The sequence below is a fragment of the Oryzias latipes genome, chromosome 4 (genome assembly GCF_002234675.1).
Source record: "Oryzias latipes chromosome 4, ASM223467v1".
Lineage (NCBI taxonomy): Eukaryota > Metazoa > Chordata > Actinopteri > Beloniformes > Adrianichthyidae > Oryzias > Oryzias latipes.
In genome coordinates this window covers 3,503,861-3,528,060 of record NC_019862.2, presented here as the reverse complement: position 1 = coordinate 3,528,060, position 24,200 = coordinate 3,503,861, and the positions used below count along the sequence as shown (strand labels likewise).

The following is a 24,200-nucleotide window of genomic DNA, read 5'->3' as shown; positions in this document are numbered from 1 at the left end:
GCGAGAGAGTGCTAACCACCATGTAGCCCTGAATGGAAGATGTTTGACACGCTGTCCCAGGCAGTTTTCATGTTTGCCAAGCGTCTACAAGGGAATCCTAGTCAAACAACAAGTGTGAGGGATTCTAGCACAAACCCTTTAATTGAAAAGCAAATATTCTCACTGGCGACCCAACAAGGATCCTCCTGACAGGCAGTGATCATGAGTGATGGGAGTAAAAGTCTTTTTAAAGCAATCGCAGTTGTAATTGTTATAGCGTGTTCTTCGGTGTCCCGGTGTGGGTCCTCTTGAGCCCTGTGTGAGGGTGTGGAATGAGTGGACACCAGAAGAACACACTGCTCAGGTGCGGTGCAACAGAATTTAATAAAACGCTTCTGGAAACGCACAAAGAGAAGATATCTTCCTAGTTATTGTGTCCATGAGCTGTCCAAAGAGAGGCGTAACAATTTAGGGCATTTCTCCACACAAAAGTATCTGAAAGGAGAAAAAAAGGGGGTTAATGTCTAAGAGAGAAATAGACAAGCAATTATAATCCTCCACTCAAGAACATTTCACTAAATTAGGGGAAACACAAATCCATCTCACTAATGGATCCAGCACCAGTATAGTTGAGGACAGACGTAGATCTGTGGTCAGAACCCAGAAACCTCATGGAGAGCAGAGCCTTAGCAACAGAAAAGGTTCTCCAGCAGAGATCTGCTCCGTGAAGCTCGCTTAAAGGAAGCAGGAGGTTGATCACCTGACACAAGGTGCTCCATGCAGGGAGGGGTGCAGGATTGGGACATTGTGTGACATTTGAAGAGGGGGTCATGAGTCGGCAGGACGTTGATGAGCTCTATAGAGTGGTGCATTAAAGACAAAACATCTAAAGGTGCACCCGACCTGTCCGCTGTGTTTTCCAGCTGGATTACATACAGTTATGCTGCTTTAGTGGCTGTCCTGACTGGGGAGTTGAGTTGCATCCTGTAGCTGCAGGCTAAGGTGGGGCAAGGTCTCTGTAGGTAATTGGATGCTCTGTCAGAGCAGCAAACTATCAGCTGTAACTTCTGACCAAGAATGAAAAACGTGCAACGTCTGTGTCTTTGTATAGATGTGTGTTAGTGTGTTCCACTTTCAACAGTCACTGTTAAGTGTGGCTGTCTGCTGCTGCAGCTGAAAGTGGGGGCTTGCTGCTGGGGGTGGGCTTCATGAAGTCCGTGATGCAGACGGGGCGCTGTCATTAACATGTGCCAGGCGTCTGTGGGTTCATGTTTGGGTGTGAGTGCATGTGCAGATGTCCCATGTAGTTATGGGAGCAGGCTGAAGACTCAGACTAACTAATCCATGCAGGCCAGACACGTTCTGCTCTTTTTTTTTGCCCCCGTCTTCCCCATGAGAATCCATCAAATTGCACGGTAAAGAAAAAGGACAGCTTTCTCGCTCTGACGGCTGTGCAGCGGTAAAGCCTCTGTTTCTGCTGTCTCTGTCCTAGCTCGTGTATGATTACACATCTCCTTTCTAAACACCTTCAGACTGCTTATATAAATCATTTTGGATTACTGGGCAGGACCCTGCAATCACCTTTTGTTAGTATTCATTTCTGCATGTGTCTTTGTGCTTAGGTTTGAGTCAGTGGGGTAGGAGTGTCTTTCATGACGTTCTGCATGTCAGGCTGTGCATCACAGTTACACAAATTGGAAGTTTTCTGTTGCTTCCAGCTTTTTGTCCCACCGTTCCATCTGTGTGTTTTGGGTGCACAGATTAGACAGGCGAGCCTTCAACAACAATGCTGTGGAACGGGGGGCCTCATTACATCTCTATGTCCCTTCCTTGGGCCTCCCTGCTGTCACACAGGCCTGCCTGTCTGTCGCTTTTTCGCACCGCATCGCCCGCTATAATCCTCAGTATTTGTGAGTGCACATACGCTGTGCATCTAGGGAAAGGGGGGGTTGGGGGGGGTCATTTAGATTTCACTGTTACGTAGAGAACAATGACCCTTTTGAAGCGTCTCAGCATTCTTTGTTCCGTTAACGAGAACCAACAGACCAGTGGCAGACAGGAGGAGGATGAAATAAAGGGGGTAGAGGTGGGCGGGCATCTCCCTGGGTGCCCGCGGCTGCTTCATTACCCTACTGTGGTTTGGGACGTTGTTGCCTCATTCTTCAGTGTATGAAGCAGCACTTATCTGCTCACTCAATCAGCTCAGCATCTTCTCTGTTGCTGGCCTTATCTGGGCTGTAGCGACTGAGGCCTGTCGTGTTTACACACAGAGGCCGGGCTGAATGAGACGGCCGTAATAGGAGCCAAAACCACAGGCGGCATTCACACTGCAGGGCCACTTTGACGGGCATTGTCTTCAGATTTGCACAATCACCAGTGCATGCAGAAGTGAGCGAGATGTTGGGAAGTTATCCAGATAGAGGAGTCTCATTTCAAAGAGTTCCCAGCCTTCTTTTGTCTTAAGGAGCCAAAACTGTATTGTGGCAAAGCAGACACCACCAGATAACACAACAGTTTGATCAGGTTTCCACTTATCCCTTCAGTTTCCCTCATAATCTGATTCTCTCTTTCTGAGCTGTAATCCATCTTTCTTTTTAATTGCCTGTTGTTTTTCTGCTCCCTCAATGTGGACCATTGACTGTAACTAAGAACTGGACTGAGTGACTCCTCCCCTAGGCGTTCCAAACAGGAAGTACCTGCTGGCTCCTAGAAGCCAAAATCCCATAGACGTCAATAGAGAAACAAACAGATGTTTGTCATTCTATTGGTCAGAATAACCATTCTTGCCCTGATAGATTTTTTTAAACATTTTCTTAATAATTCTAATTTTTTTCCCACATCTTTTTCTGTAGTCCAAGCATAGACGGTAAAAACAACAGACAGCTTAACCCCTCTCTTCTTGTGTTCCCAAATAGGAGGTACTATTGCTTCCTGATGCGGGCGCCGCCATGTTGAAACCAATCAACAGTGATTGGTCCGAGTCTCTCTGAGTCATCGAATCTTTGGCAACTATTGTCGCTATTGCCATAGATACGATGACCCAGAGCGACTCGGACCAATCACTGTTGAGTGGTTTTTAACACGGTGGCGCCCGCATCAGGAAGCAATGTTGAGGGATTTCCCCTCAGTTCACGAGAGCCAGAGGTAAGGCCTTTTCTATGGGTGATCCCACAATTCGATTTGTCCGTTATTTTTACAGTCCATGAGTCCAAGTTCCTCAAGTTATCAACTGACCAATCAGACGCCTCATGAAAAGTAGGCGGAGTCTGCTGGTCCCCACGTCCAATGATCAACACGTTTGACAGATTCTCCCCAGGCAAGTGGTAGGGGTGTGGCCTTCCAACAAGCTCAGCTCTGATTAGCAAAAGTGGTTGCCATAGTAATGATGGCTCAGACTGACTCGGACCAATCGCTGCTTACTGACGTTGTCCGGCTCCAACATGGCAGCATCCGCATCCTAAAAATTGACATCATTTGATTGGAGCCAGAAATAAAGTGATTTCTATGGGCGACGTCAGACTCACTCGCTCCAGTTCTCAGATTCAGTCGGTGGTGTGGACCAGAGATGGCCTCACTCAAAGGCCTGTGCTGTGCTGAGGCTGCCCACACAAGTGCCTGCAAGTAAAAGTGCCCCTAGAGAGCATCGCAGCAGATGCTTGTGTGTAAAAGGCATTTATTTCTGTGAATAAAATCCATCTGAGTAAGCAGATGCTTCTGTGAGTGCCCCCACCCCACCCCTGCACCCCCCACCATTCACACAGAGGGAGGAGAAAGGACAGGGATCCTCTCTGCACACCACCCTGCTGACCTCAGCCACTCTAGTGTGTCTGTTTGTGTATCTGAGCATTCTACATGTGTGAGACACATCAGCGGCCCGTGGAAACCGCGAGGCCACCTCTGTAGTTGACACATGTGCAGCAGCGTCCATCCTCATTGCTTCTGAATGTAGGATCTCCAAATTATCATTATAGGATTAGGTATTTGGAGGGGGGTGGGTGTTCCTTTTTTGATTGCAAGGACTGACATGAACCACTGCCATTCCCCTGAAACACCACAGAGGCCCATTCCTACCTCTACAAACTCTACATTACAGTCACATCCATCACCCCTAACTCTTAGCCCTGAAACTACGTCCAGTGTCTGTCAAGAGCCTCAAATATGCAGTCACCTGTCATAAAAGTATCAATTTGATTTTTGATTTGAAATGGTTTATTTCAAGCAATTAAGTAGAAATAATACACAAAAGCAATATAATCATCAGTTATACATTCATACAGTAACTAATCAAACTTAGGATAATTAGACATATTAATAAATATTGCTTGAAAGGGAGTGGAAGGAAGTATTAAAGCTGGTTTGGATGGATGTTCATCTTTATTGATCCTCAGGATATATACACTGATAGCAGAATCACATTTGAGCGCTGGGATCAATAGAAATCCATTTTTTCATTTCTGGATCATATTCCCAGACAAAGTAGGAGTCATATCAAGGAACACATCACCATTTATTCACAACTCAAGTTTTCATGAAACTACATGTAAATAACAGCTTTAAAACTTTGTGGTATTTGTGAAATCCAACATCTTTCTTTGTTTCCTTTTTTCAGTTTTTTTTTTTAACACTTTTAGATTTTGTTTCTTACACATTCAGTGACTCTGTTTGTTGGAATTTTTCTGGCTTAAAGGGTCTAGAATTTTCATAAAAGAATTACAATAAAAATAGACTTTTTTTTTTTACAAAATAATTCGATGTACTAAAAGAGTTTAAGTCCTAATTCAAACCCAAAGAAACTTTCCTTCACATTTTCTTCTGCAAACGTCTCAGTTGGCACATTACAGTCAGGGAAAGTTGTGCTCAAACCTGCCATTCTTCCAAGTCCAATATTTTTCTCAGACTAAAACATTTCATGTCAAATCAGCAACAATTCCACCAAACGGTAATAATTTGTTCTCAGATGCATAAAATGTTTTTTATTACATGACAGGTAGCATGTTGGACATCCCGCTTTATGATGAGAATGTTAGAAAAGCAGAAGTCTTTACGATCCAATGACCAAGTCCGGATTAGCCTCTGCACTCTCCAAGTCCTTTTTCCCCTGGGTTGATCACATCAATCTCTGCAGAGACAGGGAAGAAGTCCTCTGTGAGAGCGCATCATAAAACATCTTCCTCTGTCACGCCTCCCTTTCGTCTCGCACTTCCTGCTGACACGCAGACTCATTCATTCTAATCCCAAAATCATTGTCATTCTGACCCTGAAGGCCTTTTAAAATGACAACAGTGAATCAAAAGCACAAGAGAGTGGAGAGACTCTTAAGAAGGATCTCTTTCACAACAGGAAGGATCATTTCAAGCAAAGATCAGGAGATTTTAAGTAAGTCTTCATTAGCAATGTAGTCGCCAATCTCTGCTCAGCGGAACAGGTGTAATCGGGCGGGGAACTGCTTTTTCCACTTGTGTGGGGGGAAATAGACACGACTTAGCTGTAGCTGTTCTGCTAATAGAACCTCTAACTCACCATTCCAAATTTAACCCCAAAGCCAATCAAATGGATGCTGGTTAGCTAATCTAAGACCCAACAGAAACATGTGATTGGTCACACTCACTACAGAGTGACATGCAAGCCTGCAAGAGGAATCCCTGCATACACATTACACACAGGAACACTGGTTTCCAGAAGGCAGTAGAGTGTGGGCATGTTTGTGGGATTACATACGGAAAATAAGAGCATGGCACTGAGGCGTGCACAGAGTCCCTGCCCTGACCTCTGTAATACAAACACTGATTCAGCCAGGCAGAGAAAAGCCTCTCTCTGACCTACAGTAAGTACTCTTTAGTGGTTTACACTGTTTCTCCTCACAGCCCGTGAAAGAGAGAAATGCATAATAAGATCTGATAAGACAAATAGAAAGGTTCCCAAACTCACCAAGCCTCCCACTTTGGCTGTGTTTTTTATTTTTTTCACCCTTTTTACTTTCTAGCCTGTTTTCTATCCATTAAAGGGACTTTTGGCTTTAAACTCATTTTTTGCAGTTTAAAATCAAAAGCGGTACCTCATACACTCTCAAAGCTCATTACACACACAAGATCTGAGGCAAAGCGGAACACGACAACAAAACTGACAGGTTGAGACGTTTCCTCAGTCAGAACTGAAACTTGGAGAGCTCTAGCCACTTTTTTTTGTCCCCCCTCTTTCAAAGTGTTTCTGACCTCATGACAGTTTTTGATTATTTTTTGATTCAGTGATGCATCACTGGCTTTTTCCAACAACCCAGCCCACTTCTTTACTTTTTCCTCTTCTGACACTCCCCCATGTCTTTACCCTCTGCTCTCTGGGTCACTGGAACCTTCTTAGGGTCACTCTGTCTTTATTCTGGTGGTTCAAAAGGGCCTCTATTCCCCTCGCTGTTGTTTGCAACCAATCCTCCAATGTGCCATATAGTTCCTTCGAGAGCGTATTTTGATTTTGTGTCACGGACTTTGTGAGCTAGCTGTGGTATGAGGAGAATGCCCGCATACCAGCCCATTTTCAGAGGGGAGAACAAAACCGCCTGGCATCTGAAGGCCAAGCTGTGAGCACACTGAGAGGCTTTCATGATTCATCAATAGGTGGTCCGCCGCTTCATCTGCCTTTGCTTTTTCAGTCAATAAGCCGGCCAGATCCAGAGTTTCCCATGCTGTTATCCAATCAGTTTTGCCCCGGAGCACCAATTGGATGGCGCTTTTCTTCTTCTTCTGGTTGGATTTGACCTTTTTCACTGGTCAAATTAGCATTTGAAATTCCTGCTACGGAAGCCAGAAAGGAAACGATGACATGCAAAACTTTGAAGGAAACAATAGCAGATATGAACAAGTGAATAGTTTTGAGCTTTTCTTCATAATTTGTGTGTCATCGGTATTACACCTGCATTGGAAAACTGCACTGCAGGCTGTATGTCAGGCATGTGAAAGCCCGTTCCAGGGCAGCAGCAGCACGTCTACGGCTGGTGCAACACACTGCTATAGCAGCTGTTCAGCTCACTGGCAATATTATTCAAAAACCTAAAAAGAAATGCTCTTTTTGAAAGTTCCACACAAGTTCTGCTGGTTTTGGATGGGCATTGTACGTTATAGTCAATAGCTGCTTATGAGGCTAATGCCTGGCTTTATGTGAATGCAGTCAGTCATCGCTAAGAGGAAGCAAATGACGTCCATCTGTACTGGAGAAGGGTTTCTAATGCAAAGTGGAAACATGTTTATCTGAATCCAAAAGACAGAACAGAAGACATGCCTCTTTTAATCAGAATTTATTGTCTTTTTTTTTAGCCTTAGCCACATTAAGAATGCAATTGCTCTCGACAACACTTTGGTGAAAATTGTGTGAACCTCACAACAGCGAGTGTAAGTGTCACAAGCCTGTATGGGAAATGTGGTTTGTGCTTTTCTAAAAATGAATGCAAGTCATTACTGTCAATCGCTGTGTTTTACAGGACAGACGAGTTACATCAGCTTCAGCTCACATCTCTGGTGAGACGACAGCTGTGCTCCTCTGAGCACATTAGAAACATTCATGAGCGGCACATCGCTGAATTTTAGCCAAAGCCTGTGTGATGTGAGCTAACCACAAGAACTTAGTGTGGGAAGAGTTTCTGTGCCATCTGACCCATAATGTATACGTTGGTTTGTCTGAGGCAGCAATTCACGACGCCTTCATGTCTTGAGCTCACTCTGTTTATGAGCACATACTTGTGTAAAAAATGTTTTGGACTTGGGTGGAATTGATTTGGTTTTTCTTGGTATGAGTGCTCTTTGAAAGCACTCATTAATACTTAGAGACTCACAGGCCAAGACTTTGTTTTATTGTTATTGGGATACGATGGATTTCCTTTAATGTACATGGTCATACATTGAAAGAATAGATTTGGAGATCTGTACGCTGCAGCCATGCTCTTAACCGTCTGTTTATATTTGACATATTTGAACAGTAATTCATAAAACAGACATTCCTGTATTTCTTTTGTACTTCTTCCATTTAGCGAGTTTGTTCTTACTGCTTTACAGCTTTTTGTTGAGAACAGGAGAAGCTCTACTGAGAAAAGAGCTTTGCACAGCAGTCATTTGTCGTTTTTGTCATTCTGTGTCTTTCTTGCAGGTAACAGGTAAGGGGATTTAATATGGTGGAGCACCTTTTTATTTGAGGTCTTTCTACAGATGGGACAGAGTGTATGCACTGCTTAATACAAATATCCATATGTGTGTGCGTGTGTGTGTGTTTGTGTGTGTGTAGCCATGCTGCCGACCCTGGTTTTGCATCACAGCTTTATTCATCCATACCAGAGGGGTCTTTACTGCAGTGACTCCAGTCTGAAGTACCCCTACAAGAGCAGCACCATACCCTCCTCAGTGCTCCTTATAGTGGGGTTGACACTGCCCGTGGTGTCCGTAAGTCTCCTCGCCAGAAAGGCCGCTCGGGTTTGACGTTTGTGATGTGGCAACGGAGGAGTGACCATGTTAGAGAAAACACCAAAAAGTTCCCGTCTGGGTTTTTTTTGTATCTCTACAAATGTCACTCCTTCGCTCCAAGCCGTCAACACATGACGTCCTCAAACCCTACTTGTTTCCGATGTCCCAGGATGCCAGCATGCTCTTTGTGCGGCTGCTATTTTCTCCTGTTAATGTCTGTGTCACTGACCAGGTGCTTTTGTCTTCACATTCTCTTCTCACACACCCTGTCCTCTCTCTCTTTGTGTCTTTTGTAGCTAGCCTGCCTTTCCTGATCATTGAGACTAGCACCATTAAGCCGTACCAGCGTGGGTTTTACTGTTCGGACGAGTCCATCCGCTACCCCCAAAAAGAGGGAGACACCATTAGTGATGCCGTGCTTTGTGGGGCTGGCATTCTTATTGTCAGCTTCTCTGTAAGTCTAAATCCACACCTGTCTCTGCCATCAGTGTAACGCCTTTGCTGCTTCCTTCTCCTCAGACTCCTGGACACCTAACCGGCACCTCATTTAAAGTTTCGGTCAACTCCTGTCATACACTGTGTCTCACAACATCCCCCATTCCCTGCCTAATGTGCTCTGTGTCGTCCCCTCCCGACTTCATGACAGTTCTGATCACTTCTCTCATTCACACTCCTAACAGATTTTGTTTGTCCTAAGATTAGAAAATGTATGTGTGCAAAGACATCAACACTTAGGACCAAAGAGAGTTTACAAGGTCCTGGTCCTCCTTCCCACTTTGATCTCCTTTGCTGCTGCCGATAGCCTGAGGTGTCACACTAGAAACAGCACAAACCTTTCAGACTAATAACTGGGCACACGTTCTCAAAAGAGGACTGGCTCCGGCTTTGTGTCAGCAGATTAAAGTAGGTCAGGTTTAGCAGAAAGACATGACAGTGAAACACATTTCAATGAATGCCATGTGATCTTTATAGCCCCCAGACTCTCTATTGCTAAGCCCCCTCTTAAGCTCCCAGACTGAAGCGTCACCTCAGTGGCGTCTCCGTGCCCTCAGCTCGGTGGGCACACCCACATAAACCCACTAGGGAAGCTCCTCTGCCTGTTAGAACCAGGAAGCTGTGCTTGTGTTTGTTAGGTCCTATACATGCTCGTGTGTCGGCACTGATGGCGTGTCCAATACAGCTGTGTTACATCAGTAGTGTCTGCTACAGCGTTGTGCACTCTCTCATGCACGCATTTACACACATGCATACATACTTGGTAACATTTTGGACCTCTAATTGCCAGGAGAATCCCTCTGGTCTTATTTGGGAGGTGTCTGCACAGCAAAGAAACCGAGATTTTTCCGGCCTACTTAGTGACAACTCCATTAAACGTATTAAACATCCACCTGATCCCAGAGAATCTGATCTCATATAAGCTCACTTTGAAGAAGAAACATCTAGAGAAGACAAAGACCGCAGGTTGATCCAGCCTCCTGCAGCTGGAATTTTCTGATCACAACAGTTCTGACAATAGCTGACTCAATCAGACCTAAACTCTGCAGTATTTGTTTCTTCTTGCTGCTGGTCTGCCAGGCGACCACCCACCATGCTAGTTGTTTGGAGCAGCTGATTGGCTCAATTAGCCCCCTTCTTTCCGTGCAGATTTTGCAGGAAACATTTATAACAGCTCTGTCCAAACGTTCTTTTTGATCTGGCTGAACAACAAAGGCTGCCTAAAGTACAGCATATTGGGTTTAAGGCATCCTCTGATGTTATTTACAAAAGCAGAAGCTGTGTCCTCTAATACGAGGGCTTGGCATGGACCTGGTTAGAGCAGCCGTCTTTCCAAGGAGCCCAACACAACCTAGAATACCTGGCACCTGAGTTAATGTCAATCTTAATTAGGATGGAAAGGAAATGATGATGCACATAAACGTCCTGTGCATCAATCTGTGTCAGCCTGACTCACATACTCAGTCTAGACAATTGGCGATAGCTTTTTTGCTTTTCTTTACCAGTTGCCGTCACTGTTGCTGCATCAGTCTGCATCACAGCACTGTGGTTTTTCAACCTCACTTCCCATCCACAGTGCCTGAGGGAAAGGCAGGCCATGCTCATTGTAAATGTTTGTCTTTGCACAACTCACTCATTCCCCTGCTTCACACATCCACCTTAAAGCCAGACCTGGATTGAAAATGTCCTCATATCAAGCTTTTTTCTAATTGCTTCTTTTTGGCTGTCTGCATGTTCAAACATTTGCCTGTCTGCACCATCAGTTAGCTGGAAGTTGCTCCAGATTTGACCTGTTCACCTGAGAAATCCTTTTTTTAATAGATTATTATCGGAGAATGCTTCAGGATTCATCAACTTCACGAGGGAACCAAATCATTTGTTGGCAATCCTTATGTTGCAGCTCTCTACAAACAGGTCAGTTCTGCTTCTCACAAGAGTTTGTTACAAACTTCACCAGAGCTTTTTCTGTTTAACCCAGAAAAAGATGATAATGCAAACAATAGAAATACAATGCATTGCTTTTTACTTCAGTGTGCTAGTTCTGCCTTCAGACTTATTGTAGTGGACTGTCTGGTGGATCAAAAGAGCATCAGAAAAAAGGGGATTTTCAGGATTTTAGAAGTGCTGAGCTGGGCAGAGGGCAAAAGTAGGTTCCATAGAAAGCCAACGATCTGGCAGTAGGTCAGTGAGTGAGCCGACCTTTTCCACTGCTGCAGGTGTGCAGGAGGCATGACCCAACCACGGACATCCAACCCTCACTCCAACCCAGAAAGACGGAGAAAGACAGGAAACCAAACAAAACTAGAGCTTGAAAACACAAAGGATTTGTGTCTTTGTAGTGTTACAGTTTAAAACTTCAAAAATCCGCTGTAGACTTTGGAACAACAATGCAAACCTACAAAAAGGCTTTGAATATTTGTTGTAATCTGTGTTAACATATGCATAATTATTGCACAAACACTATTGCACTTTCACTAAAAATGAATGAAATGGTGGTTATGCCTTACTAACTTTGTGTTTTCCTCCCGTCTTCCAGTTAGGTGTGTTTCTCTTTGGCTGTGCCGTGAGCCAGTCATTCACAGACATCGCCAAAGTGTCAGTGGGTCGGATGAGACCGCACTTCTTGGATGTGTGTAGGCCAGATTTCTCCACCATCAACTGTTCGGTTGGATACATCACCAACTACACCTGCACTGGTAGAGACAGCGAAGTACAAGAGGCCAGGTTCGTGACCACAAGTACTAAACTGTAAAAGGTTCTGCTGGAATTTTTACTTATGGAATTCTTTTTCCCTGCAGGAAATCCTTTTTCTCAGGACATGCGTCTTTTTCCCTGTATACCATGCTCTACCTTGCTGTAAGTAGTCTTTACACGCCTGCCAACATGCAAACACACAATCATTGGACAATTGCTGACAGATTGTAGAGGGACTTAAGGAAAAAGGGCCGGCCTCTGATTATGGGATTCACTGGTGGAGGAAACCTCAAAAAGAGAAAGGTCAAGACCGCTCTGCCGGCTTCATGGCTGGGTTCTAGCCAGCTCCCAGTGAGCTTTAACACCTCTAAATATAGTCTCACAGATCATTTCAAGAGTAGTGTCTCATTTATTTCCTGCCCTCTGTTGCTCTGCACAGCACACTCGCTTTTGTGCTACATAGAAGAGTGGGTGCTTTGGGTTAGCCCTTCTGCAAGGTGGACTCGGTTCTCACAGTGGATTCTGGTGTATTGTGTTCTCTGCCAAGCAGTGAGAGTGCCATGTGGGTATTTCCCAGCCTTTGGGTGAACCTGCAGCCCCAGTCTGGTCAGAGGAAAAGATGGAAAAGAGCAAGGGAAAATGCAGGGAATGAATGGAGATGTTCTGCATCCAAACCACATGGTGACACACTAGTCAGAGAGCAGTGTTCCACTTGTGGCAAACTCAGAACTGATGCCAGCTCTCGATACACGGAGCAATAGCAGATGAAGGAGTGGATTACAAAAGGATGAAACCCACATCAGGGGTTTCCTTCGGAGAAACAGGAGTCAAATGCATTTTGTTTTTCTCAGTAGAAGAAAAGCTAATGCAGGGACGAGCTCTGGAAAAGAGAAAAAGGGTGTAAAAATGGGAAAAAGTTACGGATTTGTACAGTTCCATCAGATTTACAGTATTTCCTCGTTGGTTGTGGGCCTTATTTTTCAGGGGAAAAATAATTAGTAGGATTACTGATGTTTTAAGGCTGTAAAACTCCTCACTACACACTTTCTACACTTTTCTCAGACAGACATGAACATTTTAACACTTGTCTCCCTGGTTTGAACTCTTAAAGTTAAAAAATAGAGAAACAATTCCAGGATTATAAAATGAAAACAAAGATCTGTTTAGATTAAAGATTGTTGTGGGTTTGGAGAGCTGACAATATCTGTACAGCACGGAGGAGATTGATTGACAACGGTTAGCAGCCAATCAGGAGGCAGAACACAATGCACTGAGAAAACAAGCACAAAAACATGCAAAATCTGCTGTGAAAGGCGAACCACAATATATCAAGGAAACACTACCTGGATCTTAAAGTTATTTTCACATAAAGTATTTAGTGAAAGGCTGGACACATATCTGATCTTTCTTTTTGTTGGTTGTTTCCACAGATCCTCAGTGAACCTCAGAGCAAACAGTAATTAATTTAATAAAATAAAGGGTTTTAAATGTACCATGAACCACTTCAGTGCACAAACTGCTGTCCACTTGTCATTCTCCATGAAGGCTCGGTAAAAACACTATCAGGTCTTTGTTTTGTCTTCATTAAAAACTGTCCCCACAACATAGATGTCAGTAGATCTTTTCATGCTTGGGTTTCCCCCTCAGCCTTGACTGCTCTGCTTCTTTTTCCTTTACCACACGCATACTGAACACAAAGGCTTCTGCCTCACGCTCTGACCACAGCCTCGTGTCATCTGCTAAAAGCTGTCTGTGATGGTGATGCATTGTATTTCCATGCATGTCTTAGGGTTGAATCTGCACATTATGTGGTAAAAAGTGGCACACAATGAATAGTACAAACCAGATAGCATTTGCAGAGCCCACAAGCAGGAAGCAGCTGCTGTGCATTTCACCTAATGTGTTCTGTGCAAATAAAGCCAATAACAGTTTGTGTTTGTGATATAAAAGGTCTGGACCACAGCTATGCTTTGAAGTGTAAGAAAAGAAGAAGGAACGGCATGGAACTGCAACTTATTCTCTGTTTCTTTGTCACATTGTTGTGTTTGTTTGCGATTTCTCTGGTTTAACACGGACTTTGACTCAGAGCTGGAGAAACAGAGCCCAAAAGTCTCATTGGAATGCTTGTGAATTCCCCAAAAAACCACGGGACTTGGTGTTGCTCTTGTTTCTCCTGTCATGGGAACATTCCAGGCTTCTTTTGTTCCGTTTTATTGCAACATGTAATTGTTAGAAACACATTTAAGGAGCACAAAAGCAAAAATCGGACTCAGAGGGAAGTTTTGACAGCCGTCCTAATCACTTATCACGTGTTTGCTTGTGCAGCTTTTGCTGAATTAGGGTTGAACGGGGTTATCAGAGCATACGTGTTACCCTCCAGCTAGATAAGGTCACACTGACAGGCATGTCACTGAGACTCCTTGTTTTGGCTAAGTTAACTTGTTTTGTTTTTTTCATCAAAGCTTTCTTAAAGCTAAGAGGTCCGGAGGTTATGCTTGACTGCAGGCTGTCTGACAACAGTTCTCAACGGTGGCCCTTGCCCATTACCTGAAACCTCACATGCAAACATCAAAACGAAAAAGAATGGATGGGATGATTTCCTCTGCTTCCGCTGGGAGAATAGCAGTGATAGATTGCTGCAGAGGAAGCGTGAAGGAGATCCACATCTACAGGGTCTGGCTATCTATGGTTTTTTGATTATATGGGAGCAACATTTTGAGTCTCAGACAGTAGGAGTGTTACTGGGGCAGAAACACAGGTTGTCTGCAGAACCCAGGTGGCATTCTCCGCTCTGCATGCCAAGCTGAGGGGGAAAAACAGCAAGTCTGGGTAAGAAGCTGCAGCCTTAGTGAGTGATAGTGACCTTGGATTGAATTATTCCTGTTTTGGTTCCCCTGAAGCCGTTATCATGGCTCAGAAAATGGTACGGTGGAGGGGTTGCATCCGTTTTATCTTCTGTTTGCTCCAAAACACAACAGAGTTGACTACGACTAAGGGTTGGATCATGCATGTTGGAGAGTGTGTGTGTGGATGTAAGTGTGTGTGTGTGCTTGGTGTGCCTATGTGCCTGTGCTGTTTTTGCAGCCTAGATGTAAAAACATAAATCCGTCGTGCTTGAGTCAGACAGTCAGCTGTTTGCATCTGTTTCTTCAGCGCTCTGCCGGTCCTGCCAACTGTGGTCCAGCCCAGACATCCTCAGAAACACAAAACACAGTTCCTGCAGGTGCAGGCATCAAGGAGCAGCTCAAATATCAGCAGCTGTCTGTTTCTGACTAATAAATGAAGCAATGAGGCTGAAAAGGCCTCAGTAGGACTGTATGGATTATGCTTTTTTTTTCAGAATCCTAGTCATCACTATTGCTGTTAATTAATATTCCTCCTCTCTGTGTCGGCAGTTCTATATCCAGTCCAGGTTTACATGGAGAGGGGCTCGACTTCTGCGCCCGCTGCTGCAGTTCACTGTGTTGATGATGGCCTTCTACACTGGCTTGTCGCGCGTGTCCGACCACAAGCACCACCCCACGGATGTGCTGGCTGGCTTCGTGCAGGGAGCTCTGGTGGCCTACGGCATAGTGAGTTAAAGATACATCTAAAGCATTCCCTAATGTGACCGTATGCTGGGGGTTTTGTTAGTGAGGCCAATCCAGTCTTGTTCCATTCTCTTTTGTTTTTAAGAAAACAAAGGGGAGATGAAGAGAATCTGACTCCTTAATGAGCAACACATTGCTTGGAGCTGAGCTCATTTTGAAGTGTGTTTCTCTGCATGTTCTGAAAGTTTCTTCACTTTTTTGGGACATGTCATCACAGCAAGAGCCAAATCATTTTGTAACTTCATCATTACACTAAGCACGAAAGGAGCCAAGGAAAATGGAGTCTGGGTCAAGAGCAAAAGTGGGGACGTATAAAGAGAAAAGCAGTGAATCAGACCAAAAAGTTTAGGCTTTGATGCTGGAATGAGGCCCTTTATTAGTTCGTTTGCTTTCACGCTCGCTCTGGTTCCATCAGCTTAGTGGGCTCCTGCAAAACCCTGCTGCCTCTGGCAGAAATATGGAACATGAATGTGGAAAGAATTAGCTTCACAGAATTAAGCAAGAGCTTGGAAGTGGCGCCTTGGCTCACACAGGCACACCATGAATCACACACAGCATGGCCATGCGCTCCAATCTCTGGGTTTGTTAGGGATTCCTGGAGGGAAAACAAATGACTTTCATACTGAAAGTCTACCAGCTGGGTGTAGCTCAGTCTATTTTCTAGCTTAGTCTTGTAAACTCACTAAATTTAAGCAAGAAATGTGCTCAGGTTGTGAACTTGATGGCAAAACCTGCAGTTCAGACGGAATGAAAGTGGCAGGAAGGTGTCGGAATCTTTCCTCAAACAAGCGTTAGCTGAATCAAACCAGCTCTTCCTCCAGTCTCCTGCTCACAGGAAGACAGCACTATCACTTTATTCACAAACACATGGGAACACACAACCAAACCATGCCAACTCAGGCAATGCGGTTAGTTTTACAATCCTTCACACCCCCTCTGATTTGCCCCGTCTTTGGAGAAACACATCTGTAAACACTTAGCTTGGCTGCTTCAGCCTCTCAGCAGGCCGCGGAGCAGAAAGGACCTGACAGCAGATGAGTGGAGGCAGGAGAGAGGAGGTACAAGTGTTGGGCTGAAGGATTAAATCACGGTGTAAACATCTTTAGATCTTCAGGCAGCAGCTGCTGGTTGGATTTTCCTCAACGATAAATGGCATGTGCTTGAGTAGCGCTTTTCTACCTTCCTCGAAGCCCAAAGCGCTTTACAGTCCCATTCACCCATTCACACACTGTCGAACACTGGCGCCAACCTTCCACCAGAGGCAAGGTGGGGTTCAGTGTCTTGCCCAAAGGCACTTCGACGCAGGGGTAGGCAAGGGGGGAATCAAACCTGCAATCTTCCGATGAGAGGTCAACCGCCCTACACAAGCACAAGTTCTGACTTTGAGATGATCAGGACCAAATGTTTTTTATTTTTTAACATCTACACTTTCCTATAGGAGCTGTTGGTGAACAGTAACCTGTTTTCGAAAACTGAAATGAAATTGTATTATAAGAGCAGTTGTGGTGCAGAGGTAGAGTGGCCAACCTCTGATTAGAGGATCACATGTTCCGTTCGCGCTCTGCCCGCTCATGTGTTGCCAGGGTATTGGATGGAAGAGTCCGTCCGGTAGTTGAACCTCAGATCCAGGAACAACAGTGCGGTTTCCGTCCTGGTCGTGGAACAGTGGACCAGCTCTAAACCCTTTTTAAGGGGGCTGGAGGGATTGTGGGAGTTTGCTCATCCAGTCCATATGTGTTTGGTGGATTTGGAGAAGCCTTTTGACCGCGTCCACCATAGTATCCTGTGGAGGGTGTTCTGGGAGTCTGGGGTCCGGGGAGCCTTACTGAAGGCTGTCCGGTCTCTGTATGACAGGAGCAAGAGCTTAATTATCTTAGTCGAATTAAGTCAGACCTGTTCCCGGTGCATGTTGGACTCCGGCAGGGCTGCCCTTTATCACCGGTTCTTTTCATAGTCTTTTGGAAAGAAATTTCTAGGCGCTAGAAATTCTGGGGGCTCTGGCTTGGGGACCATGGGATTTCTTCTCTGCTCTTTGCAGATGATGTTGTCCTGTTGGCTTCCTTGAGCCAGGACCTCCAGCCTGCATTTGGGCGATTTGCGGCTGAGTGTTGAGGGTCAGCACTGCTAAATCTTAGGCCATGGTTCTTTACCAGAGAAAGGTAGTTTGCCATCTCTGTGGGTGGAGTATTCCTGCCCCAGGTGAAGGGGTTAGAATATATTGGGGTCTTGTTCACGAGTAAGGGAAGACTGGAGTGATCTATTGACAGGCGGATCGGAGCAACATCCGTAGTTATGCGGTTACTGTACCAGTCCGTCGGGGTGAAGAGAGATCTAAGCCAGAAAGCAAAGCTCTCAATTTACCGTTAAATCTTTGTTCCAATACTCACCTATGGTCATGAGTTCTGGGTCATGACCAAAAGAACGAGGTCCTGAATACAAGCGGCGGAAAGAGCTTCCTCTGTAGGGTGGCTGGGTGCTCCCTTAGGGTGAGGAGCTCGGTCACCTGGAGAGAGTTCAGAGTAGAACCGCTTTTCCTCCATCTCCAGAGGAGCCAGTTGAAGTGGCTCGGGTGTCTAGTCTGGATTCCTCCTGGACGCCTCCCTGGGGAGGTTTTCTGGGCATGTCCCACTGGACGGAGGCCCCGGGGGAAGACCCAGGACACGCTGGAGAGACTATGTCTCTCAACTGGCCTGGGAACTCCTCGGGGTCCCCCCAGAGGAGCTGGAGGAAGTGGCCAGGGCGAGGGAAGTCTGATCATTTTTACTTAGACTGCTGCCCCCACGACCCGGTCCTGGATAAGCGGAGGAAGATGGATGGATGGATGGCTTTCCATCAATATGTTGTTAGTGGTTGCCACAGCGAATCAGCTTTCACTGATTTACACAGATGACTAAAAGGAATGACCCTGGGAGTATTTCAGGCAGACAACTCAAGCAGTGCGTTTACCTGGTTACTCCTCCCTGTGGGCAGTTCAGTCTAATTACGTCACCTGTTCAGCATCCTACTTAAGATTTAGGTGTGCGGTCCAATCCTCTTCTTCCATTTCCGTGAGCTCTGCGTTCATCACCCTCCTCCCTGGCTTCCACCTGTGATCTCAGTTAGGGGGTTTCTATGGAGATCTTTGTTTTATGTATCTGAACGGAGCCTTATGCCAAACTAAAAGAAATATGGAAATGAATCTTCTGTACTTCATGAGTTGTCTGACTGAAATTTATTTCAGAACAATTGACGTGCTATTTCTACTTTTGCTCTGTTTGTTTCAGAAAGGTGGTTTCTCTGAATTTCTGCATGTTCACAGTAAAGCATAGATTTGTGGAACTTTTTTCAGTCAGATTTTATTTTAGATATAAATTGTCACACTTTTGTCCACCGTAGTGTTAGGACATTTGATAAGCACCAGATTTCATGTGAAAACAGACCATATATTTGTGGTTAAAAAAAAAAAAAAAATTTTAACCACCTTCGTAAAAAGTTTTGACCTATTTAGTTAAATGTCAGTTATTTTAATAGACACAAACCAAAGCTTTTGCGGTTTGTTTCAGTTTTAGTCATTTAAAAGTGAGAAAGTGCTGATTGCAACCCGAAACAATGGGGGCTGGAGGCTTTGTATTGCGTGTGTCAGGGGCAGGAAGCGGAAAGGTCACGATAAGCGCTCTGCCATGGCAGTGCAGGGGTGATAGGTTGGGGGCTGGACGATGCAGCAGCCAGGTCAGCTACGATTGGACACAGATGGGAAACCAGCTCAGAGTGTTTCCCAACAAGAGCTTGCGTGACACCCAGAGATATGACCTCACATCCTTTCTGCTTTCCCCATGGGTGCATGATACACAAGATAATTGCAGATTGACAAAAAAGGGGGACTCCATTTGAAGGGGACTCATTCACCTACACACCACCCACTAGACTACTTTGTGGTCTGTTTTTGACGAGCAGGTCAGAACAAGTTACCGTCCCTGGCAGCATGTAGTCAGGTTTCTGACTTCATCCCCAATATTTAGGCAAACTTTGCTGATGTTTCCTTAGATTAATTTTTCTTCTTCCTGAGCACTAAGAATAGTAGTTATGAGCTTCTCAGAGGACCGGATGCACAGTGGGTTGTGCGACAGAGTTTTGTGTTGAGTAGCAGCTCTTCCTCTGTCACCCCCCTGCTTCTGACCAAGCTGCTCTTGGCTGAAATGTTTGGGTTTTGTTCTTTGTTCAGCAATTTCTCTTAGAATTGGTCGTCCAATTCGGAGAGAAAACGTTTCCGTTCATGCCCAGTGTTCCTGTTTGAAGTGTGAGTTTACCAGAAACCTCGAGAAGACATTTCACGTTGGCTTTTCTGCCTTCTCCTTTCCCTGTTTTCACGTCAGTGCCAGCCTGACATCATTCCATTTTAGACGATTTCAAGGTCTGATAAATGATTATGAGCCAAACTTACATCACTTCCTTCCGCCAGATTACTCATCCCTTCTGGTTTGGAATGGCTGTAGGAAATCATTGGTGTATTTTCTCCTGGTGACGTCATCATTTATGTAAACTTGTTCTGTTGTCAGCTCATATCTCTTCATACAGACAGCAGAACAGGCAGCACATTTATTAGACGCCTGTTTAGACCTGCCGCCCGTGATGACGCTGAACGGGCTCCTTTTACTCACGCATTCCTTCTTAATCACTCAGAACACTGTACCTCAGGGGTTCCCGTCATACAGTTTGTCTGTTGGAAAGCATCAGTGAGTTCATGCAGGTCAAAGGCTTGTTCTCTTCTCCTGATACGTAAAAACTTTAAAAAAAGTGTTCAGATAAGTTGCCTCATTAAGATAATCTTGAATAGACTGCGAAATATTCTTAATATGTTACTTGGAATGAATTATGCCAACAGTTCATCTTTATTTTTTCTGCTAGTTTGTTCTGAAATATGTGATCTTCAACCAAACCCAACTATTACCTCTACAAATCAAGCATTTTTTACCCAGTTGACTACATTGTTCTGGTCAAATTGTTTTCTCACAAGGTTTTTGTAAGCCGGTTTAGCTCGTGCTGGTTTGCGGCGCCTTCCGTCCATGAAACCAGGGTTCGACTCCGGGCTGCTCCCTGTTCCCTTCTCTAGCTCTGTGCCGGTCCCAAGCCCGGTTTGAGAAGGTTGCGTCAGGAAGGGCATCCGGCGTAAAACATTGCCAAGTTTAACATGCGACTTGTTCGCTGTGGCGACCCCTGATGGGAGAAGCCGAAAGAGGAAGAAGAAGAAGAAGTGTTATCTTAGATGACCCCCCCCCTTACATTGACGTGTTCTCCCTACCATGACAAAGGTGGATAAAGGTGGAAAGATTTCATGTAATCCATGGACACCAGTGAAGATCACAAATCATTGAAGAAAAAAGGTTCAGAGCACTGTCTAGTGGGTCTAGATGACCCAACTCCCAATGTTAAAGTGCCTAGGATAGCACAAGGGTTACATGGGAGACAATTAATCAAAAAGGGAAAAACAAGACCGCTTTAAGAGGAAATGATGTTTGTTGTAATGCCACCATTTTCATTTGATCTCAACGTCTACAATTAAACTTTTCATCGTCACTGAAGGTGGTCAGATCTGCTCTTTGTGGTCACGTGAAAGTCGTTTTCCCTTCGTCTTCCATCAGTGCTTACTCCTGCTCTGTTTTAACTATGTACCCCCCCTCCCCCCTCCCCAGGTTTATTACGTGTCAGACCTCTTCAAGCCCAGGGAGAAGGTGGTGACGCCCCCGCCCTCCCCCATCAAGAAGGAGCTGCTCCCTTCATCCGACATCATCGAGAGGAACAACCACCACAACATGGTGTAAGGGAAGGCCACGCCCTTCCTGTGTCTGAGGAGCCAATCACGGAGCTGCTCACCTCCCATCGGACAGTAGAATGTAGCAACAAGAGACTAGCTGCTTTTTAAACGTCACCCCCCCCTCCCTCTGCACTGCCCAAGGAGGCAGACGGGGGTGTCAGATTTAAGAGATGAACAGCAAAATTCCAACCTGACTATCCAGGATTGATTTGTACTATTCTAAACCTGTGAGCCTTTCATCATCTGCCCTTCTAAGCACAAAAAGAATCAAAAAGTGACGAATCGACGGGCATAGCTGGGGGGGCCTGATGGAAGGATAAACCACACAGAGGGAAAACACTAACGAAAGAAAGGCCAATAAAAAGAAAAAAATAGTCTGATTAAAAGAATCAAAACCAACTCTGTGCCTGACCGGAGAGGGATGCTCCTCCTCTAAACTCTGTGGCCTTGAATCACCTCAAACAATGTCCTGAACTAAGGAGGGGGGGGGGGGGGGGTTACTGCATGGAGGAGCAGAAACAAATATTAACAGAGCAGAAAGATAGAACTTTTAGCACTGTTTTCACTTCACTTCATCACCACTTGCTGCCTGAGGTGTTTGACTGACGGGAGGTTGATGGTGCTGACAAGAGACAGAAGCTTCAACTCTCCAATCATCTCCCTTCAGTTTGGGTTTCTAAAGGATCACACACTTCTCATTTCCACTAGTTCTAAAACAGAACGGCGTCCTCTCAGCTGAGATGCCTGTGTGGGGGTCAGCACGTCAGCCTTTGGTCAGTGGACCCTCAGAGCAGCCCAAACCCGGGAAGTTGCAGTTTTTGAGGTTAAACTTGGTGAAGGGGGAGAAGACTCTGTGGAAAAAGGAAGGCTGAGCTCTACGCCTCCCCACACACACCTTAGAGGTGGGGCTGTGCCACTGACCTCCAGGTGTCAGAGCATCTGTCAGGATTCCTAAACAGGAAGGCTGTAGGTGGACGAAGTGAAGGGGTGTGGCCTGTCACCACTGAGAAGGGGACACTTTACAGCTAAGCTGGCACATTTTTTGGGATTATTTGGGCTCTTTCTGCTGGCAGGAGGTGCCCACGCCCATCACTCATTGGCGATGGATGTTAGTCTGTGTGTGTGAGTGTGTTACATTTGTGTGGGTACATCTGTCCCTGTACACCTCCTGAGTGGGGCTGCATGTGTGCATGTCTCACCCCAGGAGCCCCCTCCTGATAAACGGTGTGGGTGCGCGCTTGTGTGTGTGTGTGTCATTGTCTGTGAGGAAGCAAACTAACAGGTAAATGTTAGAAAAACTGTGGATCTTAAATGTTTATGCTATGGAGCATCTTTAATCTTGCATGTTTAGTGTGTAATCACTATCAGCTGTGAAGCAGCACACACACACACACACACACACACACACACACGTGTCCTTTTTATTTATAGCCTACTCAGAAATCCTCCTCCAAGAACCTGTGCCGCCATGTTGCACAGCTCTTTCATCGTGCCGTCCGTCCCATCATTTCACAAACTGTTTCCACTCTTTTTTTTTTTTTTATAAATAATGTATAGATCAGTAAAATTAACTTTTTTAAGATTGTTTTCTTATCATGTTTAGATAAATCCACTATGACTCCAGATCTGTGCTCAATGCAAAAGTGCTGCTTAAAAAAGCATCGATTGACAGATTTTTGTATCAATATAACAAAACTATTGTAGATTGTAATAGCTACAACTGTTATTTACATTAGAAGGAATAAACCTTCAATTGTACTGAAATGCAATATTAGTATTTTTACATTGTCATTTTTTGTAAAGAAGAAATAGTAGTTATACTTTTTTCTGCTAAATGTACTTGGCTGCATTTAATAAGCTTATAAATAAAAAGCTCATCATAAACATGTTTGTGGTTTGGCATATTTACTGGCTTAATGGATGGATTTTTGTTGAAATATGGAGATCACTTCAGTGACCCTGCATCTCACCTCTAGAAAGGGTTAGGAGTGAAGGATGCAATGACCAGCAATCATGCATCTAATAGCCTGTTTGAAATGCCAATCTGGTCCATTTTTATGGTCAAATTTTAGGAATACATTAATTTAAAACCATTTCTAAATAGTAAAGACAGACTATGAGGAGAACAGAAGCCACAAGACACAAATCCATTGAAATAAAGGTGAACTTCACATTTACAAACACAATGTAAATGTGTGAGTTGTGTGAATGTGGCCATAATTACTGAGATGGAACAGAGACAGAGCTGGGAACGGACACATAAGCTTCTGTGACCAACTATGAATAAAGTGAAAGCTAATGATATCAGAGCTGCAGTGGCCACACTTCTCTCTTTAGACCCAAAAGCAAAATAAATTAAAAAAACACCTTTTTACAGGTGCAAAAAACATTTACATGTTTTAACTAATGTCAACATTTTTATGACTGTGTTGTTCGTATGGAGCTGAACTGAACAGACATAAACCTGATTTGAAGCTTGATGAATAACGGAAAAAAATTAAATTAAGGGGGACTTTGCAGAGGCTAGACGCCGGAGGAAAACCCCAGAAAATTTAAAATTAATCCTAAAATTACACAAAACTTTCTAAAGAAGAAAATTTTTATTTCAATGTGGATAAAACGCAAATAAATTCAGTTCCCAAAGAACAGACATAATGGATGAGTTTTTTGGATTTGACCTTGATTGTGTTGGTGCAGGGTCTAAATCTGCCCCTGTTTGGGTGAACAGCTGGCAGTCCCGGGTCGGCCGTGCTGTTCGTAGGAGGTCCGTGTTGTGGTCTTGTTTGGCAGCTGCAGAGCAAAGCTGGCGAAAGGAAAAAGACCAAGGTCCTTACAGAGTTACCGCTCTCAGTCACACAGTGCAGCACGGCCACTCATCCACTCTGATGGCATTACTCACCGTTTACATCTTGATGCTCTGCCTTTTGTAAAACTTCAGTTTCAACTTCCTGCTGGCAGGAGAAAAGCTTTTAGTGAGCGATGCTGATGTTGTAATTGTGACAAACTGAGGAGGGATTAGAAACTCCTTGGCAGAGCGACACGTTTCTCCACCCTGGGTCTCAGAAAAGGTTTTTAAAACTGTGAGAAGTCTCAGAAAAGCCAAATTGTTTACTCCCTTCTACGGTCAAATGTTTTGGACTTTTAAACATCCAACAGATAAGACTTGAAGCCAACATGTTCTATAAGGGAGCTAAAGAACAGCTCGGA

At 44.7% G+C, this 24,200-nt stretch overlaps 1 protein-coding gene and 1 long non-coding RNA gene across 3 annotated transcripts in view; one reads left to right on the top strand and one right to left on the bottom strand.

Annotated features, from left to right (window-relative positions):
- The window catches only part of plpp3 (phospholipid phosphatase 3), a 25,329-nt gene extending 3,992 nt beyond the window's left edge, over nt 1–21,337 (top strand). Inside the window, exons 2-7 of one of the 2 annotated variants that reach the window (XM_004067617.3) lie at nt 8,720–8,877; nt 10,740–10,832; nt 11,455–11,642; nt 11,717–11,774; nt 15,008–15,184; nt 20,872–21,337. In XM_004067617.3, the coding sequence (XP_004067665.1) occupies nt 8,720–8,877; nt 10,740–10,832; nt 11,455–11,642; nt 11,717–11,774; nt 15,008–15,184; nt 20,872–21,000 (803 nt within the window). In that variant the 3' untranslated portion in view covers nt 21,001–21,337. Of the gene's footprint in view, nt 1–8,247; nt 8,403–8,719; nt 8,878–10,739; nt 10,833–11,454; nt 11,643–11,716; nt 11,775–15,007; nt 15,185–20,871 lie in introns of both variants that reach the window. The other variant, XM_004067618.3, reaches the window with a different exon arrangement.
- LOC110014720 lies at nt 14,648–24,200 on the bottom strand. Its single transcript, XR_002289720.2, has 3 exons — nt 23,893–24,200; nt 22,217–23,796; nt 14,648–14,661 (listed from the first exon to the last, which is right to left on the bottom strand). It is a non-coding gene; the product is annotated as an uncharacterized LOC110014720 (long non-coding RNA).